The following is an 18,635-nucleotide window of genomic DNA, read 5'->3' as shown; positions in this document are numbered from 1 at the left end:
CCCCGCCTTCTTCCGCTTCCGCCAATCACCGAGAGGCTGCTTCAATCTGCCAATCGGACGTGGCTGTTCCGCGGGAGGGCTCTCTCCCCTCCGGAGCCGCCGCTCTGCCAGCCCGCGAGGTCCTTCCCTAGTCTTTGAGCAGAGCCCCGCGGTGGGGGTTGGTTGACGTGAAGCTTCCCCTGTGTGTTGCAACTCGGCCGACTGCCGGTTACCTCTAAACATTTTAGAGAACAAGTAAAAGGAAGTCTGTATTTGCAGAGGCGCAAACTTGAACCCAAGACAAAGGACACAGGTGGGGACGTTGTCTATCTAGAAGCAAAGTTTAGCAGCTGACCTGCGTGTTGTTGAACCCAGGGGGGCGCTTTTTCTGTCCTCACCTTACTGGACCACTCAGAAACAGTTGGCGCCTCCATTTCTCAGCATTTCCTCCATGGCCATGCAACGACATCCTGCTTGTTTCTTCCCACCTCTCAGGCACACTTCTTCATCTCTGCTTCACTCCACTGCCAAACCGTTCAGTGTTAAATGTTGTCAGGGTCCAGATGTTGGTTAGCTTTACCTACATTTCTCACACTGTCAGTGATGATCTCACCCACAACTTCAATTTCCCTCTAGATGTGAAGGGCTTCTACATGTGGATTCTGTCCACACCTCTCCTGTAAGTTTCACGCATGTGTATAGTCTTCCCTGGACTTAACACATGGATGTCTGGTAAACTGTGCAAACTAGTTCTATTCAGAACCAACTCATCATCTTTCTCTTCAAAACTGCCACCCCCCCCCCTTTTTTTTTTTTTACCTAGAGTTAGCATGTGTCAGAGAGCTAGGAGTCATCTTTGATATTGCCTTCTTCTAGGAGTCATCTTTGATATTGACCCACCACACCTGGTCCTCGAGCCTTGCTGATTCTTCCTGTTAAACATTCCTCAAGTCTCATCGACTTCTTTACAACTCTTATACCATCTGCACTTTTTTCTCATTTGGATTATTGTGGTAGATTCCCAAATGGCTGCTTCACTTAAGCTCTTAATTCCACCCTTTTTTAAAAGTTCATTTTTTTTTTTTTTTTAGTAATCTCTATACCCAACCTGGGGCTTGAACTCACGACACTGAGATCAAGAGTCACATGCCCTACCACCTGAGCCAGCCAGGCACCCTGCTCTTAATTCCCTTTTAACCCATTCTTCTAGAACAGTTTGAGTGATTTTCTTTTGGATTTCAAAGAAGAGCATGTTTGCCAACTTGAAAAATCCCATGATGACTTCTTTTTAATGTCTATTTATTTTGGTGCATACGTGCATGTGTGCCTGCATCTATGAGGTGGAGGGAGGAGCAGAGAGAGAGGGAGAGGGAGAAAGAATCTTAAGCAGGTTCCACACCCAGCGCAGAGCCCAATGCAGGGCTCAATCTCATGAACCATGAGACTATGACCTGAGCCAAAATCAAGAGTCAGACGCTGAACCCGCTGAGCGACCCAGGTGCCCCTTATAAATTCAAAATTCTTAATAGAGCGTTCCACTATCACTTTCTCTAACCCCATCTTGTGCCACTCTTTCCTTTCCATACTTCAGCATTTTTGTTTTTCAAATATGCCAAGCTCTTTCCCCAAACTCAGGACCTTCTCACCAGCAGTTCTCCATTTGGAAATTACTTGGGGCAACATCCCCTTCCCCCATCCTCTTTTCTGGCTAACTCATCTTTTATGTCCTAGCTAAAAACTCAGCTTAAATGGCACTCCCCCAGGTAGGCATCCCTGAGTCCAGCCTAGATTAGATCTTGGAAGGTATGCCCATATGATAAATTGACTCCTTGAAGCAGAGGGAACTGGAATAATAAGGCAACTTCAGGTAGGAAAAGGATCTAAATAATTTTCCAGGGATGTGTTTATACATGTGTCTATTATTTTTCTCTTCCCACATCTATATACTTCTTCTTGTCACATATTCACTGACCTGTGATAACAATGACCCTTGTTACCAAAGTAGCAGCCTTCTGTAAAAAGAGATGCCAGTCCACTGTAAAAAGGCTTTCCCCTCCTACTCACCTGCAGAAGGGCCCAGACCATGTTTGAGTAAATGTGACTCTAGGAAGTCAGCACTTATTATCAAGTTCTGTGGGTGTCTCCTTCCTGTGCCTTTATCCTCCTTTGTTTTACCATCATTGACCATACTCTGTAGCTCTCATCACTTCAGCACTGGAATGTTACCATAAGTACCAGGTACACCACCTTCTTCCCATCCCTTTCTTCTCCACTATATTTGCCAAATTAAGTTCTCGAAAACTTTAACCATACTGATACCCTTAATCCATCAAAGGCCTTGATGACTCTTACTGCATATATGATAAACACAAACTTTGTCTACTAGTCTGGATCTTCCACAGAATGTCCTCATTTTTCTTTCCAGTCTTGTCCCCCACTGTCCCATTTACCCAACTAAACTCTATTCCCTGTCTCCCCCCCCCCCCATTCCAAGGTTTTAATTTTCCTGTTTCTGTCCCTTTGCCCATACCATTGACGAGTACTGCACAAAGTAAATGGCATGTCCTGCCCCTTAGTCACTTTACTTATGAAATCTTTACCCAACTTTTAAAACTAAGCCAAAATCCTGTATTCTCCTTCTGGAACCACCTCAGCCTGTGCTGATTAATCTTGTCTCTGAAATAACCTGATATATAAGTGTCTATATTTATGTTAACAGTCACCACACACTCCCTATATAATGGTTTCGGAAGTGTCCAAGTCTTATTCCCTCTAAGATTCTAAGTTCCTGGAGGGCAAACTATATGTATTTTGTAAGTGTGATTATTTAATATGCCGACTGATGAAAAAGCAGCCAAATAAACCAAACCAACCAACCAACCAAACAAACAAAAACTAGAGAGTCAGAAATACAAGACCCAAATGTGTGATGGCCCCCTTAGAACAGTCAGTTTAGGAAACTTTATCTCTATATCAACAGTGTCAACTTTGCAAAAGACACAAATCTGGAAAAAAAAAAAAAACCCTAATACCATGTTCGGTAGATTGCCTTATTTTCATTTTTTTTTTCTTTCCCTTCCCACTCCTTGCCTCCGTTCACTTTGGCCTTGACATGCTGAGTAGTGGAATATAAACAGATGTGAGGCACACTCCAACCAACCTGAGACTTTGAATGGTCCATGTGATTGACTTGTCCTTATATGCTCCTTCTCTGCTCTAGGAGATGGCAGGCTCAAGCAGCCACTGCTCCTCCGGGTTGAGTCCTAGAAGAAACGCTGCATGGAGCCCCCTCACCCACCCCTGAACGTACCAGAACTGGTCTAGCCTAACCACATACCCGTGAGTAAGACGTGTTTGTTTGTTGTCATTGTTGTAAGCCCCTGAGATTCCCCCTCCCCCCACTGACATTACTGACTAATTCACAGATGACAGAATCAAAAGTCTAAATTATCTTAGGGTAGAATGTTGCTGTGCTGAAACCAACTGGATAAAACTTGAAACAGTAAATGCAAAGACCTGTATTTGAGTTAAAAAAAAAAAAAAGGCAACAAATGACAGGGTACTCTTTGCTGCCAGTGCCCAGCTTCTGAATACCTTTCCATGTTGTATCTGGTAAGTAACAGCAATCAATCAGAAATGGCAGGTAAGACTGGGGCACCTGGGTGGCGCAGTCAGTTAAGCTTCCGACTTCAGCCAGGTCACGATCTCGTGGTCCGTGAGTTCGAGCCCCGCGTCAGGCTCTGGGCCGATGGCTCGGAGCCTGGAGCCTGTTTCTGATTCTGTGTCTCCCTCTCTCTCTGCCCCTCCCCCGTTCATGCTCTGTCTCTCTCTGTCCCAAAAATAAATAAAAAACGTTGAAAAAAAAAATTAAAAAAAAAAAAAAAGAAATGGCAGGTAAGATAAAACTTATTATTTGCCATCCCTCAACTGGCATTTATTTAAAGGGCAAAGATGGTGAGGAGTCCAGATGCCAGATTTTATTATTTATTATTTTTTTATTTTTAAATGTTTATTTATTTTTGAGATTGAGAGAGACAAAGCGTGAAGAGGGGACGGGCAGAGAGAGAGGAAGACACAGAATCTGAAGTAGGCTCCAGGCTCTGAGCTGTCAGCACAGAGCCCAACACAGGGCTCGAACCCCCAAACCAAGATCATGACCTGAGCCAAAGTGCAACGCTTAACCGACTGAGCCACCCAGGAGCCCCTAGATGCCACATTTTATGATGAGTTATTGAAAGCACTGTAGTAACTCATAAATTCCCATGATGATACAGTGGAAAGATTCTTAGAAACCATCCCAAACCTCCTATTTGAAGCAAATTTATTTTTATTTTTTATTTTTTTTTATTTTTATTTTTCAACGTTTATTTATTTTTGGGACAGAGAGAGACAGAGCATGAACGGGGGAGGGGCAGAGAGAGAGGGAGACACAGAATCGGAAACAGGCTCCAGGCTCCGAGCCATCAGCCCAGAGCCTGACGCGGGGCTCGAACTCCCGGACCGCGAGATCGTGACCTGGCTGAAGTCGGACGCTTAACCGACTGCGCCACCCAGGCGCCCCGAAGCAAATTTATTTTTGCTTGGGGGAGTCATCAAGACAGTATCATTCCTCTTCTTTTTTTTCTAATTTTTTAAAAAGCTTATTTATTTATTTTGAGAGAGAGAGAGAGAGAGAGAGAGAGAATGAATGAGCAGGGGAGGGGCCGAGAGAGAGGGAGAGAAAAAATCCCAAGCAGATTCTGCACAGAGCTCAATGCAGGCCTCGAAGTCACAGACTGTGAGTCCATGACCTGAGCCAAAACCAAGAGTCAGACATGTAACCAACTGAGTCACCCAGGTGCCCCATCATTCCTATTCTTCATTCATCCCTTCTTGTATTTCCAGTCGCTCAGTTCTATTTATTTAATTATATCTACAATAACTAGTAATATAAAAATACAGTGCAGCCTACAAACCAAGGCAAAAAGATATTATCAGTTATATAATTCTCATTAGAATTAATTAGGAAGGATGTTTTGGTAGATTGTTTTCAATAATGGCCACATGATCCTCTTCCTCTTATGCACTCATTTGCAATGTGACTCATTTGCAATGTGACCCTTTGCTTCCAGCAAGAGGCAGGGATGATTCTCCCACCCCTCATATCTGGGCTGACTTGTGACTTGCTTTGACCAATATTGCACAGCAGATGTGACATTGTGCCATTCTGAGCCTGGGCCTCTGGGGCCTCACAATACTCCATTCCACAAACCCTGCCCTGCCTCCAAGGCAAGTCAGCCTAGCCTGCTGCAGCACAAAAGCCCATGCAGAACACCACTGAGTCTGCAGCTGTCAGGGCTTAGGCCTCAGGCAAGTGAGACAGCAAGATCAGAGATCTGACCCAGATGAGCAGAACTGCCCAGTCTACCAAAGACTCACAGGCAATGATAAATGGTTGTTGTTTTATTCCCCTCTGAGTTTTGGGGATAGTTTGGTTTGTTACGTAGCAATAGATCATGGATACAGATCTTATGGGGGAAAGCAAAGCATCCTACTACCGAATTAGAAAGTGGAATTTCTCAGGTGGTGCAGGACCATTGTTCTGCAATGAAAAACTTACTCCCTCTGTGTTTTGTCTTTATGGTCTTGGCCTGTCTCAAAATGGCAACTATAAATCTGATGAAAAAAATCTATAGTACCATATTGCATTTTAGGCATATTTTTCCAATTTTGTAGTAATGTTGGTAACTGAGATATCTAATTGTAGGAATTACACTTCATCAGTGGGAATTACACTTCATCGGTATAAGCCATATTTGTTAATCTGTTAATATAACAGGATTAAAATAAAGGATTTCTAAACTTTTTTTTTTAAGTTTATTTTCAAGACGGGGGGAGGGGCAGAGAGAAGGAGACAGAGCATCAGAAGTGGGCTCAGCACTGTCACTCAGAGACAGATGCAGGGCTCTGTGGGGCTAGAATTCATGAACCATGGATCATGACCTGAGCTGAAATCAGATACTTAATGGGCTGAACCACCCGGGTGCCCTCAAAATAAAAGATTTCTAAAATTCCCAGTAATTCTCTGGATTTTTGATACTCATATGCTAGAATATGAAAGTTATGCTTTCAAAGATCATTTAGTTACATTGGAAAATACCCACGTATAAAATTAAATTAAAATGCAGTTTAGAGGGACGCCTGGGTGGCTAGTCGGTTGGGTGTCTGACCTAGGCTCGGGTCATGATCTCACCGTTCAGAGTTAGATCCCTCCATTGGCTCTGTACTGACAGCTCAGAGCCTGGATGGAGCCTTTTTCGGATTCTGTGTCTCCGTCTCTGTCTCTGCTCCGCCTCCACTCGTGCTCTATCTCTCTCTCAAAAATAAATAAACATAAAAAAAATTTTTTTAATGCAGGATAGAAAACATAGAAGGTATTATCCTATTGCTATAAGAACATATAGAAATGTAAACACATGGAAATAGGGAAAAAAGGAGAGAAGGAAGGAGGGAAAATATTTGAAAGTGTTTAAGTTTCTGGGTGGTGGGTTACTATATAATTTTTTCTTTTTTTCCCCCTACAAATGTCTATAGTGAGCATTCATCATGCAAACACCGTCGTGAACAGCTTTTGAAGTCCTGTGCTTTCTGGAGAGCAGCCCATGCCTGCCCAGGATGCGGTACACTGGGAGGTGCAGGTAGTCCGGCTCTTTGAAATGTTTCCAAAACAGCCGGCCCGGCGCGCGGCGGGAGGGACTCGGCTGCTCAGAAGAGCCGCCCCACGTGCTTTCGGGGAAACGGCCCGGGAGCGAGAAGGAGCAGAATTGGGAGGAAACCGAAAAGCGAAAGTCTAGAGACGCAGGGAGTAGTGCGCAGGCGCGGCCGGGGTTTTCCCACAGTCTGGTCGCCTGGTCAGCGGTTTCTTCCCACAGCCTCCCGGAGGAAGGAGGCGGGATCCGCACGCTAGTGCCAGCACCAGCCCTGCCACTTGCCCTACGCCATTCCGGTCGGCAAAGTCCTTACAGTAGTGATCCTGGACCAGATGAAAGGCCGAGGCGGGAGGGGGGGGGGGGGGGGGCGTGCCCGTTAACTTGGGAAGGAAGGAGGGGAATGTTTTCTAACTCCTGAAGGTGCTGGAAACCTTACTCTAACCACTTGCATCTTTTAATTCTTCCCTTGGCCTGGAGACGACCCGTTTTCCTCCCTGTCTTCTTTCTACACAGTCTGCACGCGTGCTAACTCAGACCCTGTTTTCCAAGCTCTGACCTTCACCCAGCTGGTGTGAAGGTGAAGTTGAAGGGCTGGCTGGCTCTTCAGGTGTCTCTTTGCAATTATCTGCAAAAGGGGCTTTTCTTTTTCTCCTGGGATTTTCTTGCACCCCCCCTCCCCCACCCGCCCTTTCCCTTGGGGTGATTATACCAGAAGGAGTGGGGGAGAAGTATAATGGAAGAGCTCCAGCACCAGCACCAGCAAAGAGCCATAACTACGTAGGGTGATATAGGGACCAACCCAGGACCTCCAGTGTGTGAGGGGATCCATCTTACCGTACCGTAGACTCCAGTCTCATGGGAGAGTGAGCACCGGTCCCCATGGGGACCAGTAAGTGTTCCTTACATGATTCCCACAACACGAATGAACGTTTATCTTCCCGTTAGAAGGACAGGACAGGCTGGGAGCCTGGGTGGCTCAGTGGGTTAGTGACCGACTTCAGCTCAGGTCATGATCTCCCCATTCTTGAGTTCAAGCCCCACATTGGGCTCTGTGCTGACAGCTCAGAGCCTGGAGCCTGCTTCAGATTCTGTGTCTCCCTCTCTCTCTCCCCCTACCCTGCTGGCCGTCTGTATTTTTCTCTCTCTTAAAAATAAACATTAACAAAAAATTAAAAAAAAAAAAAAAAGGACAGGGCAGGCTGTACAATTTGCAGGACCCAACAGTAGGGCATTAAATCAAGCATGGAGCCCTTGCGAGTGCTGGCCCTGTGCAACTGCTCAGGTTGCACCACCACGAAGCTCCTAGTCCAGGAATTGAAGCTGAGTTTTTCTGTAGAAACCTTGTTATATATTTACTTGAAACAAATGAAAACTTCAGTATAATGAAGAAACAAAAATAATACCACCACTCTTTCCTATAGCACTTGTAATAAAATCCACAGCCTTCAGCTTTCCCTCCAGACTCCTACATGATCTGGTCTTAACCCTCTCTCCTACCCATGTTGCCCCAGTCACTCCATGTCTCCCCATGCTCCACTCCTTGTGGCCTCCCTCTTTTCCTCAAGCACTCAAGATTTTATCAGCAGGGGTCTTATTTAGGTACTGTTCTTTTAGGATGCTGTGTTCCTGGCTGTGTCTATGAACTTGCTCCTTCTCATTCTTTAGGTCTCAGATCAAATATCTCCCCAGAGAGACCTTCATTGACCACTTCTTCCAGTTACTCTAGTCTTCATAGCACTTATTAAATCTCTCATTTATTACTTGTCTGTTTTCATCTCTCCTCACAACAGGAGGGACTTTGTACTGTGACAGTCTGCCTCCTCCTAGGTTCCGTGGAAGAATTAAGCCTAATGCTCTGAGGCATCTGTGTATGAACTACTGTCTCTCCTATATACCTCAAATGGCACTGCGTACCATCCTTGGGTCAACTGGGAAAATAGTCAAGCTAATTACTTACTGTGTCTTATGGTTCAGATGGGAAACTCTAGTTGAGAAAGGCAGTCCCTGATACACAATCTCAGTATTTTTATAATATACATTTTTTAACGAGTGCATAATACCATCAACCAACACTGGAATCAGGAATCACAGGTTAATTCAACCATTCAGATATCAACACTGGCTCTAGACTTCTTGAGCTAGAATTGAGGGGAGGAGAATAAAGGGCATGTGTACTCTTAAAAACTCCCCAAAGGATTTTAATGAGAGCACCACTGTTATCAACCTCTTCCTCATCTCCACCCTGTCTAGACAGGCTCTAGGGTTCTTCCCATTGACAGCAGTCTGTGAGACATCTAACTGGATGACTGTCAAGGCTAATGTAAGAGTGTTGTGTAGGGCTTTCCCCAGGACTAGTAAAGGCAATGAGTTTAATGAAGGCAGAGTTAAGGGGAAATTTCAAGAGCACTTGGTTCATCTATGGATGAACAGAAGTCTGGGATGTTAGGCACGTACGTATAAGGTTTCTAAATTAAAGAGAAGTTAGAATAAGCAGATAATCAGACAATCTCATCCAGAGCATTTCTACAGAGTTTGGAAGTTATGAGTGAGGTGAAGTAGAGGGAAGCAATGGCAAGCATGTTTTGGTTACTAAATTTGAAGTATAATATTAGTGACTATCCCATAATTTTAGAATTTGGAAGGTTGTATGGAAAATTCTAGCTTAGTCTTGCAGGCAGGTCAAGGAGCAATATAAAGAAAGGAACTAATTACTGTCTTCTATGTGTTCAAATATTAAATCATTAACAAATATTTATTAAGAGGCAGAGATTACACTAGATTTTAGGGATATAACTGTTAACAAAACCTTCTTGGTCCCCGTCCATAGAGAGTTTGCTTAGAGTCTAATGAAGAGGACAGCTAATATGCCTTTACAACAAGGTTGATAGGAACGGTGCTGGTGAATCTGGAAGCATGATGTGACCTGGGGTCATTCACATGTGCACATGGGAAGTGTGGGGGCAAAAGGCTTTCTAGAATCCTCAGGATGTATGAACATTATCCAGGTAGCAAGGTGGATAAGGTGGGGTTGGAGACTTGAGAAGATGCAGTGGAGGGAGGCAGGAGAGCACCTGGGCCATCAAAGAAATGGAGAGTAGCACAGTCTTGTGCGTGTATGTTTTGGAGAGTGAGAAGCCATTGTTGGGGGAGGTGATGAGAGAGGAGTTGAAGACTAAGAAGAGACTAAATAATATATGACTTTGGAAAGATCCCTTGAGAATTATGGTCATCATCCCAGAGTTGGGATTCTTAAATTTTTGTGCCACGGGCCCCTTTAGCAGTCTGATGAAGCCTATGAACTCCTGCAAAGAGTAATATTTTTAGTTGAATAAAAGAAAATACATGAGGTTAAATGGAAAAGCAACCACAGTGAGATGCAGATATCAAAATATTAAAACCAACTTTGTGATATAGTGATACAAGTGCCTCTTTGTTAATGGCATTAAATAGGCTCTAGCAGTGGGTCTGATGACAATTTCAAAATTGTGCTTAGCATAAGAAATATTTTGAGATAATTGTAACAACTCTAATGTGAGAAAAAGGTGCGGGTTATGGTTTGTTGCCTTTATTCATAATTGAGGGAAATTCTAAGTTTCAGTTAGAAGTCTGTGAAAACTCTTTTGCCATCCAAACTCATGAATACCCCAGGTAAGAACTGCTAATCCAGAGCACCAGAAAACATTTGAAGGTTATAAACAGAGGGTAAAATGATCTGATTTATTTTTTTTGAGTAGGCTTCACACACCCAGCATGGAGCCCAATGTGAGGTTTGAACTCACAACTCTGAGATCAAGACCTGAGCTGAGATCAAGAGTGGGACTGAGACACCTAGGCACCCCCCTGATTTATTTTATTTATTTATTTTTATTTTTATTAAAATTTTTTTAATGTTTATTATTCTTGAGAGAGGGAGAGACAGGGCTGGAGTGGGGGAGGGGGAGAGAGAGAGGAGACACAGAATCTGAAGCAGGCTCCAGGCTCTGAGCTATCAGCACAGAACCTAACATGAGGCTTGAACTCATGAGCCATGAGATCATGACCTGAGCCCAAGTAGGACACTTAACCGACTGAACCACCCGGGTGCCCCTCCCTGCCCCCAACCCCCAATTTATTTTAAACAGAGCTGTCTGCCTCCATAGGAAGCTGCATGGAGTTGTTTGTTGCATTTAAGGATGTTGCAGAGAATGTCCTTACTCATGTTTTTCTAGCGTCCTCTTTGTGAGGACTCTGGTGGAAATGTTCTTACAGTGGTAGTTACACAGCTGTATGGGCTTGTCAGAAAAGGGTGAATTTTATTATATTATACTTCAATAAGCCAGACTAAAAAATGCAGTCAAATCAATGAATGCTCATGGTCAATTTGAAAAAAAAAAAAAAAAGTATCTGTGAAAAATTGGAGTGTGCACAGAGACAGTTTGCCAAGTCCAGACTACACTTATCTGCTGTTGGAATATAGCTCTGATTGGTTTGACCTCTACTCTGTTCCTTCTTCTGTAGGGAGTTCTTGGGTCTCCTGAACATGTAAAGAAAAATCCCTTGGGTTTGCCAGAAGCATACTCATTCTTTATGGGTCTCTGGGGGGGTCTTCCTTGCCACCTGAAGACTTTGAGGAAATCCACTGACAGCTGCCTTCTTTCAACATTATAGACAAAGGCATTGATATTTGGGACAATTGGTCAAAATGAGTCTACATGAAAAAGAATTTGCAAAGGGTTTAGCAAAATGGACGTCTGTGATTGGTCTGGGATGGGTGAGGGGAGAAGTGAAAATGTGATTCGATATTTAAAAAGTAAATCTACACTTTGTTTCATTAAATGCTACTTATTTGCTGCCGCCAGTTGTAAAAAAAATTTTTTTTGAGGGAGGATTTGTTGGAAGTGTGGTCTAAATTCCCTTCCCATTCATTGCACTTCATCTCATGTGGCACACACCTTGCCCTGAACTAAACAGGGATATCCAGGAATACCCTGCCAAAATCCTGTTACTCTCACAAACATGATTTCTGGAATGCAAGACTCACACTCTTGGGAACTAATTCTATACTGGGATCAAGAGCTTGGTTTTGATTTTCTGAACCGAAAACAGGCACTTGTTGAACTCTTATTCTTACTACATGGTCTCTGTTTCTATTATAGGGAGCAAACTACAGATGTTCTTGTATTATCTACCCTCAAATAACAATGATGGTTGAGATCATACATGAGACCTTGGCATTCTGCTACCAGGCTCTATATTAGGCAATTTCTAAAAATTTTGCTGAATAAGAGTGCATAATACTTTTAATACATTCCAGGGAATGAAAAGCTTCTGAAACCTTTTTTAGCTTCTAAATCCAATTGTTTAAGAGTATTTCCAGGTAGATTTCCTGGAGATTACTTCTTTAAGGTTTATGATGGTTTACTCTAATGTTGCTGCCAATTGATATATTTGAAATATATTCAAATATATCAGAAAATATATATCAGATATATTCAGAAAATGGGGCTTATGGAAGAGAGACTGGGAGAATGCACCTCAAGTTAGCCTGATGGTCTTCCATCCAATAGACACCTTGCCCATAAGAGTACTATTCAGGAGCTTGCAAAGGAATAAGGGAACTGGCCTTGGGGCAGGTGCAGAGCTTGCCTCTCAAAGAACAATATAAGATCCAGTTGGGCGCATGTGAGTGGGTATAAAGGATGAAATTGGTAAGATGGACTCTCTTTAAGAGAGAATACACGTTATATTAAAACCTTTTTTTTTCTTCTTTGTAACCTTTTCCATTACACATTAGCCTCTCTCTGTGTGGCTTACCTCAGGGATAAAAGGTGGGCAGAAGAAGTTACAGAGAGATCTTGTAGAGGGAATGGTCATCTCTGATTCTGCAGTCAGACCTCACCTTGAACACCAGCAACAAGATTTTTTGTAGTTGGCAGATGTCTTGGTATTGTGACTTCCTCACCTGGTTCAACAACTTCCCTAGGGCTTATAGACATAGACACCTCTCCAGGTCTTGGGTATTGGGGGATCCTGCATTAGTAACTAAGGGCAGTATCTGGGCAATGTCACCACTAAAGCAAGGCAAGGATCGGAAAAGATCTGCAGCTTATATACTTGTATTAGCATCCAGTAAAACCCCTCCCCTCCCTCATCACCAGAGAAAACTGAAGGGATGGAACTTCATCCTAAACTGCTTTCCCAGACTCAAGTTGGATTCATGGGACTGGAGACTCAGAGCTGGAAAGGATCATAGGACTCACCTAGTCCAAGCCCTTCTAGAGCCCTTGTTTCATGAGATTTTTACCTCTGTACCTACTTTCAGTGCAATTTACCTGAGAATACCACCAGAGAATGATACTGAATTCCTTCCCCTAAGGAGAGGTCATCCCTGGTAGTGGTACCAACAGCTATAATCCCCAAAGTTGGGACAGTATTGACATGGCAATCACGAGGCTTCATAATTCATTCCAGGACACCCTGTGAATTGCTGTTGTTCGTGTCCCACCGTTCCTTCCATCTGGTATCTATTGTGACGACTCTTACCTGCCAGAACTCAGGACATTAGCTTATTTGGCTTTTCTCTTAGGCCTTCTTGCTGGTTTTTGACTGATGTAGGTGTGACTCTATCATTCTTGACCTATTCTGAAATCTTTTTTTCTTTTTTTTTCTTTTTAAAGATTTTATTTTTAAGTAATTCTACATCCAATGTGGGGCTCAAACTTACAACCCCAAGATCAAGAGTCACATGCTCTTCTGACTGAGACAGCCAGGTGCCTCTATTCTGAAATCTTAATACTTAATCCTTCTGGAGCCAAAATCGTAAGTAACATGTGAGAAAAAAATCAGAAATGAAACAAATATATACAAACGAGTCTTTTGTTAATGTTATATTAACAGTGGTTTCTTCAAGTGTCTTATCTTGCAAGTTTATCTGAAGCTTTGGTTTTTAGCATTCCAATCAAAACATTCCCAATTGGTGGTGTCATGCCAGTGAAAGGAGAGCTTCAGACTTCAACCATTTCCTGGAAATTGGTCTATACAAAGCTGAAGAAATAAGATATGATTGTTGGCAAAGATCAGTCTTTAAGCTTTTTCATTTGCTTCCTTCTTTTGAGTGTCAAGGGTTTATCCTGTCATTCAGCAGAATATGGAGACTTCATCTAAAATTGGAAAATGAAAATGATTTTTGAGGAAACTACTAGTTTTGCAAATAAGCCATAATTTCTTAGGTAAACAGTCTCTTATCTACTATATACATCATAATATTTCTACCAATTAGCTACTAAGTATTCACAAATTTCATCCCACAAAAATGTAATGAGGAAATGCTGGCAAAGTGTAGCAAAAGTTCTCTTATAGCTAAATGATTTAAGACAACTAACACTGAAATAAGCTGTCAGAGGGGACTATGGATTTTCCATCCCTGGAAATCTTCAAGAGAAGGACTAAAACTCACTTGATTTATAACCTGTGTAGAGGAGTAATAATATTTTCCACCCCAAAATGTGTCTTTTTAGCATGTGGATTATTTTAGGATGATGATGATTATTTTTTTTTAATGTTTATTTATTTTTGAGAGAGACAGAGACAGAATGCTAGTGGGTTAGGGGCAGAGAGAGAGAGGGAGACACAGAATCCGAAGCAGGCTCCAGGCTCCGAGCCGTCAGCACAGAGCCCGATGCGGGGCTCGAACTCACAGAGCTATGAGATCATGACCTGAGCTGAAGTCAGACGCTCAACCGACTGAGCCACCCAGGTGCCCCTAGGATGATTATTTTTAAGAAACAAAAGGCTCAGGAAGAAACTTTGACTTTCCGCCTGTCTAAAAGCATTTAGATAGAGGACCTGCTCCAGGAAGGGAGCTATCACCATAGATAACTACAGTATAATATGAACTAGGTATGATAGACAGGGAGGAATGAACACTTTGTTAAAATTCTTCTCTGTGTCCCATCGTTTCCGTATGGTCCAGCAAACATTTACTTATGAAATGTTTACTCTTTTTCATCTTCCTGTGAATTGTCTTCATTCCTTGAAGTCCCATACTCCTAGCCCCTTTTCCTTGGCTCAGAATGGCATATAAGCCTCAAGTGTCTGACTGTGAGCCTCAAATTCTAATGGCCTCCCTCTTAGTACTTCATTTAGTTAGTGATTATTTGGCTTTCTCCTATTCATCTGTTTCATGTCAATTTAATTCTTAGATTAGCCAAATGAATCTTGATGGGTAAAGTAAAAATTTTTCTCCCAACACCAGATAGAAATCTCTTGGGGCTCAGGGTCTCTCCAAGATTCTATTATTCTAGTATGTTCATCTGTATGTAAATGGGGGTTTGAATCACCTGATGGTATTGAGGAACAATAATAGATAAAATGCATCCTAAATCACATTTCGTGTTTAAGATTGTGACTCACTTCTCAGGAGGGTATTATTATGTTGCTATTGATTGTAATTCATATACTACTTGAAGACTAATGTAAGTGACAATTAATCAATAAGAATTGGAATTTGTGATGCGTGAACTAAAATAAATATTGACCAGTGGCCAATGGTGAAAGTAGAGACAAAGAGAACATGAGTGAGGCACAGGAATACTTCACCCTTTAGTGGCTTTTGATGGAAAGAACATAAAGCAGTTCAAACGAGGGAAGGTGTCTGCTTTCAATGCCCATAATGTCAGTGACCCACAGCAACATACAGACACACCCAGTGTTATGCACATGGAATTGTTCCAACAAATGTGTTTTCTCACTTCTCAGGCAGAACTTGAGTCCTTTTGAGTAACAGGTACCACATTTGCTTCATTAGGAGTGCCCCTGACCAGCAATGGAAAAGAAAGGGAACATACTGCAGTTTCAATTGTTGTGGGACTCAGGTTTTCTCTCAGCACTGCATATACACTTGGAGACATGGGAAGAAGATCTGTTGGAGAATGTGGCTCAGTTGAATCACTTCGGCTTAAAGAGATAACAAAGTACATATTGAAAAGGATTAAATGGAACTCATTTCTAGGGCTTCATCTATTTGTGACATGGAGATGCCTAATTCATTGTTTGAAATGAGAGCACTCAGCCTATTATGGAATATACAGCATATAGAAGGGCAACTTTGTAATTCCAGTTATGGTAGACTATGGAGCATTCTGAAGAGTCGCTTTATGTATTAAAGAAAATGGGACATTGAGCATTGAAATGCTTTATTGTCAGGTATATGTACTCTGCTCTATCCTTCAATTTCCTGTAGAGAACCTTAGTTTTTAAAAAATAAATTCAATAATAGATATTTTACATGTGGCTAAGGTTACTTACATTGTTGAAATGGGGATAAATACAGATGGAACATAACCTTTGTCCCCCCTTTCTGTTGGTCTTGAGACTAGAAAAGAAAGGCAGGATAAAATGTTACCAACATTATTGATAAAATTATTAAAGAGTCTAGAAAAATATAAGTAATGTTAAAAAGCAGAGAGATAATACGATTGTTTAGCGATCCACAAAAATTTTTAGCTGAATAGATGAAACAGTATTTTAGAGAACCTGAAATGTGCCAGAAGAGAAAAACAAATATCTTGACAGGCCTAATCTGACTTTGCATATTACTGTCTCCAAAATGCATGGGAAAAATTGAGAGTGAGCTATATTACCTATCTTCTATCTTCTATGTTATGTTTAAGTTTGATTGTAAAGACTGATTTATTTGTGTGCTGGAGGGATTTAAGGTAACTCTAGGGCAGCAGCAAGTCACCATCTGGGAGTTAACAACGGCAGGATATTTCACAAGATGGTGCTCGTAGATTTAGTGGCTATCCATGAACATTGTAATGGATCATATACGCTTTTATTAGAGACACAGAATGGTGAACTTACATTACAGTTACATAGCTAATTTTATTTATGTCCTGTCATGTATTTAACAAATATTTACCAATTGCTTATTTTGATCAGGTGTTATTTAAGCCCCTTTGCAACCAGGAAAGGCAGGCATGTCAAGACTTGTTATTGGTAGGCCAGCAGTAGTGGGGAATGAAGCACAGACCCCTTTGTCCCCTCCCTGCCAAATAACCATACAATCTGAGTTGTGCGATGATAGTAGGTAAAAAATATAAAGCTTGTAAACCCCAGGCTTCTTTTGCAGAAAACAAACTCGCCTAACTTGTGACAGCTTTCTAATCATTACTTCCTCATTATTTTTCTTCTCCCAAAGTCATAGAGGTGAAGTCAGCACCGCTTCTATTTTAGGAAGGAGAAAACTCAAACTCTACAAGTGGCTGTAAGAGGCCACCATGCCATGGTTAAGTTCTGTCACAACTATTAGTTACTAACTACTCTGCTGGAGTTGGACAGCCCCAGCCATCCCTCCTCAGAAACTGACACACTACTTCATTTCTAAGGCTTTGACCTCCATGTACCCCCTAGGTCTTATGATGCTCAAAGTAAACATAAAAAGAGGAACTTTGTTTACTTTACTCCAGTATGAGGTCATTTTCCAAAATCTGGACAAAACAAGCAAACTGAAAGAAACTAACCTTCGCACGGCTGGGAGCTGTAGTGTTTACCGAAGGCTTTGTCTTTGGGAATGTCAGGATAAAGGAACTTCAGAGGGTTTTCAGGAATGTTTTCAGCCATAATAACCTTGTAGTCTCGAAGGATGTCAGCAAATGGCAGAGCAGACAACCGGCCTTTATTGTAGGGTTCTACAGAGTGGAATCTCACTTCTCCTGGAAAAACAGAAAGGGTGAGGGGCCTCTGGGTGACTCAGTTGGTTAAGCATCCAGCTCTTGGTTTGGGCCCAGGTCATGATCTCATGGTTCATGAGATCAAGTCCCATGTCATGCTCTATGCTGACAGTGTGAAACCTGCTTGGGATTCTCACATGCTGCTTCTCTTTCACCCCTCCCCCATTCTCCCTCTGTCTCTTTCAAAATAAATAAATAAACTTAAAAAAAAAGGGTGGATGAGGGGAGGAATATTCAGGCTTCTGCAGGGCATTCTTTGCGGGCATTCTTCCTACCCACGTTATCTTTATGTCACTGGCTATAAAACAATGCTAGCCCTTTTCTGCAGTGTGGATGGTACGTATGGCCATGTGATAGAGGACACCCACATAGGCTGTGAAAAATTCACGGTTCTCTCTTCTGGGACAACTGTAACAACTAATTTACAAGCTCACCGAACACATGAAAAACAGAACACACACTACACACTTCTGAAAACTGAAACACCAATAGTCAAAGTCAATACTAACTTCACATGAATAAACAAGAGTAAGCATGTACCATTTTCAGAATGGTCTACCCAGGTGAAAGTTATTCCTCCAAGGTGGCTTTCACTGAATCTTAACAAAAAGGTTCCAGGCATTTTATCCTTTAGCAAGAGTCGTTCCTTCTCTTTGCTAACAAAGCCCATGACATACCTAAAAATAGAACAATGCATAGTTTTATCTGATCAAACACTATGATTTATTACACTTGCATTTATTTCATCCACAAAGAACAGATTTGTACTGAGTGTAATAAAAGTCAATGAAATAGTCTTCTAAGATTAGATATCAGTACTCTGTGAAGAATGTAGGAAACCGAACCATTCCCACCACCCCCTGACACTAAACATGTTTAAAAAGAAAAGAAAAAGAAGGGGAAAAAAACAACAGCATAAAAATAAGAACCTAATGAACTCTTATGTAAAATAGAACCTGTAACTCACCCATCGATCCAAAGAGGAAGAATGTGTTTCTTAATTAGATCTAATATTGCTTCAAGCCATGTCCAGAAGGTAAATGATTTACCAGGTAAGTGTTCCTAGTGGAATAAAAAAACATGTTAGGACAATGATTATTTCAATAGTAATAATTGAATATTATTTCAAATACTATTTCAATAGTAATTGATATAATAATTCAAGTTTCATTTTTTCAATGAAATATTTCCTCTAAGTCAGACAATAGAGTTAAAAAAATAACTGCATCCAGGAAACCCTTAAAACCCCAATTAT

General features: G+C 41.8%; 1 protein-coding gene across 9 annotated transcripts in view; it reads right to left on the bottom strand.

Moving 5' to 3' along the window:
• Positions 1–13,519: 13,519 nt before the first annotated feature.
• Positions 13,520–18,635, bottom strand: part of STAT4 (signal transducer and activator of transcription 4) — a 115,089-nt gene continuing 109,973 nt past the window's right edge. For 7 of the 9 annotated variants that reach the window (XM_047872516.1, XM_047872521.1, XM_047872518.1 and 4 more), the window contains 6 exons: positions 18,348–18,442; positions 17,921–18,057; positions 17,171–17,362; positions 15,954–16,020; positions 15,398–15,602; positions 13,520–13,807 (listed from right to left, as the gene is read on the bottom strand). In XM_047872516.1, coding sequence (XP_047728472.1) covers positions 15,401–15,602; positions 15,954–16,020; positions 17,171–17,362; positions 17,921–18,057; positions 18,348–18,442 — 693 coding nt within the window. In that variant the 3' untranslated portion in view covers positions 13,520–13,807; positions 15,398–15,400. The remainder of the gene's footprint in view (positions 13,808–15,397; positions 15,603–15,953; positions 16,021–17,170; positions 17,363–17,920; positions 18,058–18,347; positions 18,443–18,635) is intronic. The other 2 variants (XM_047872520.1, XM_047872522.1) reach the window with 2 other exon arrangements.

The sequence above is a fragment of the Prionailurus viverrinus genome, chromosome C1, assembly GCF_022837055.1.
Source record: "Prionailurus viverrinus isolate Anna chromosome C1, UM_Priviv_1.0, whole genome shotgun sequence".
In the NCBI taxonomy this organism is placed as follows: Eukaryota; Metazoa; Chordata; class Mammalia; order Carnivora; family Felidae; genus Prionailurus; species Prionailurus viverrinus.
The sequence above is the reverse complement of the archived record's forward strand: the minus strand, read 5'-3'. Positions and strand labels throughout refer to the sequence as shown.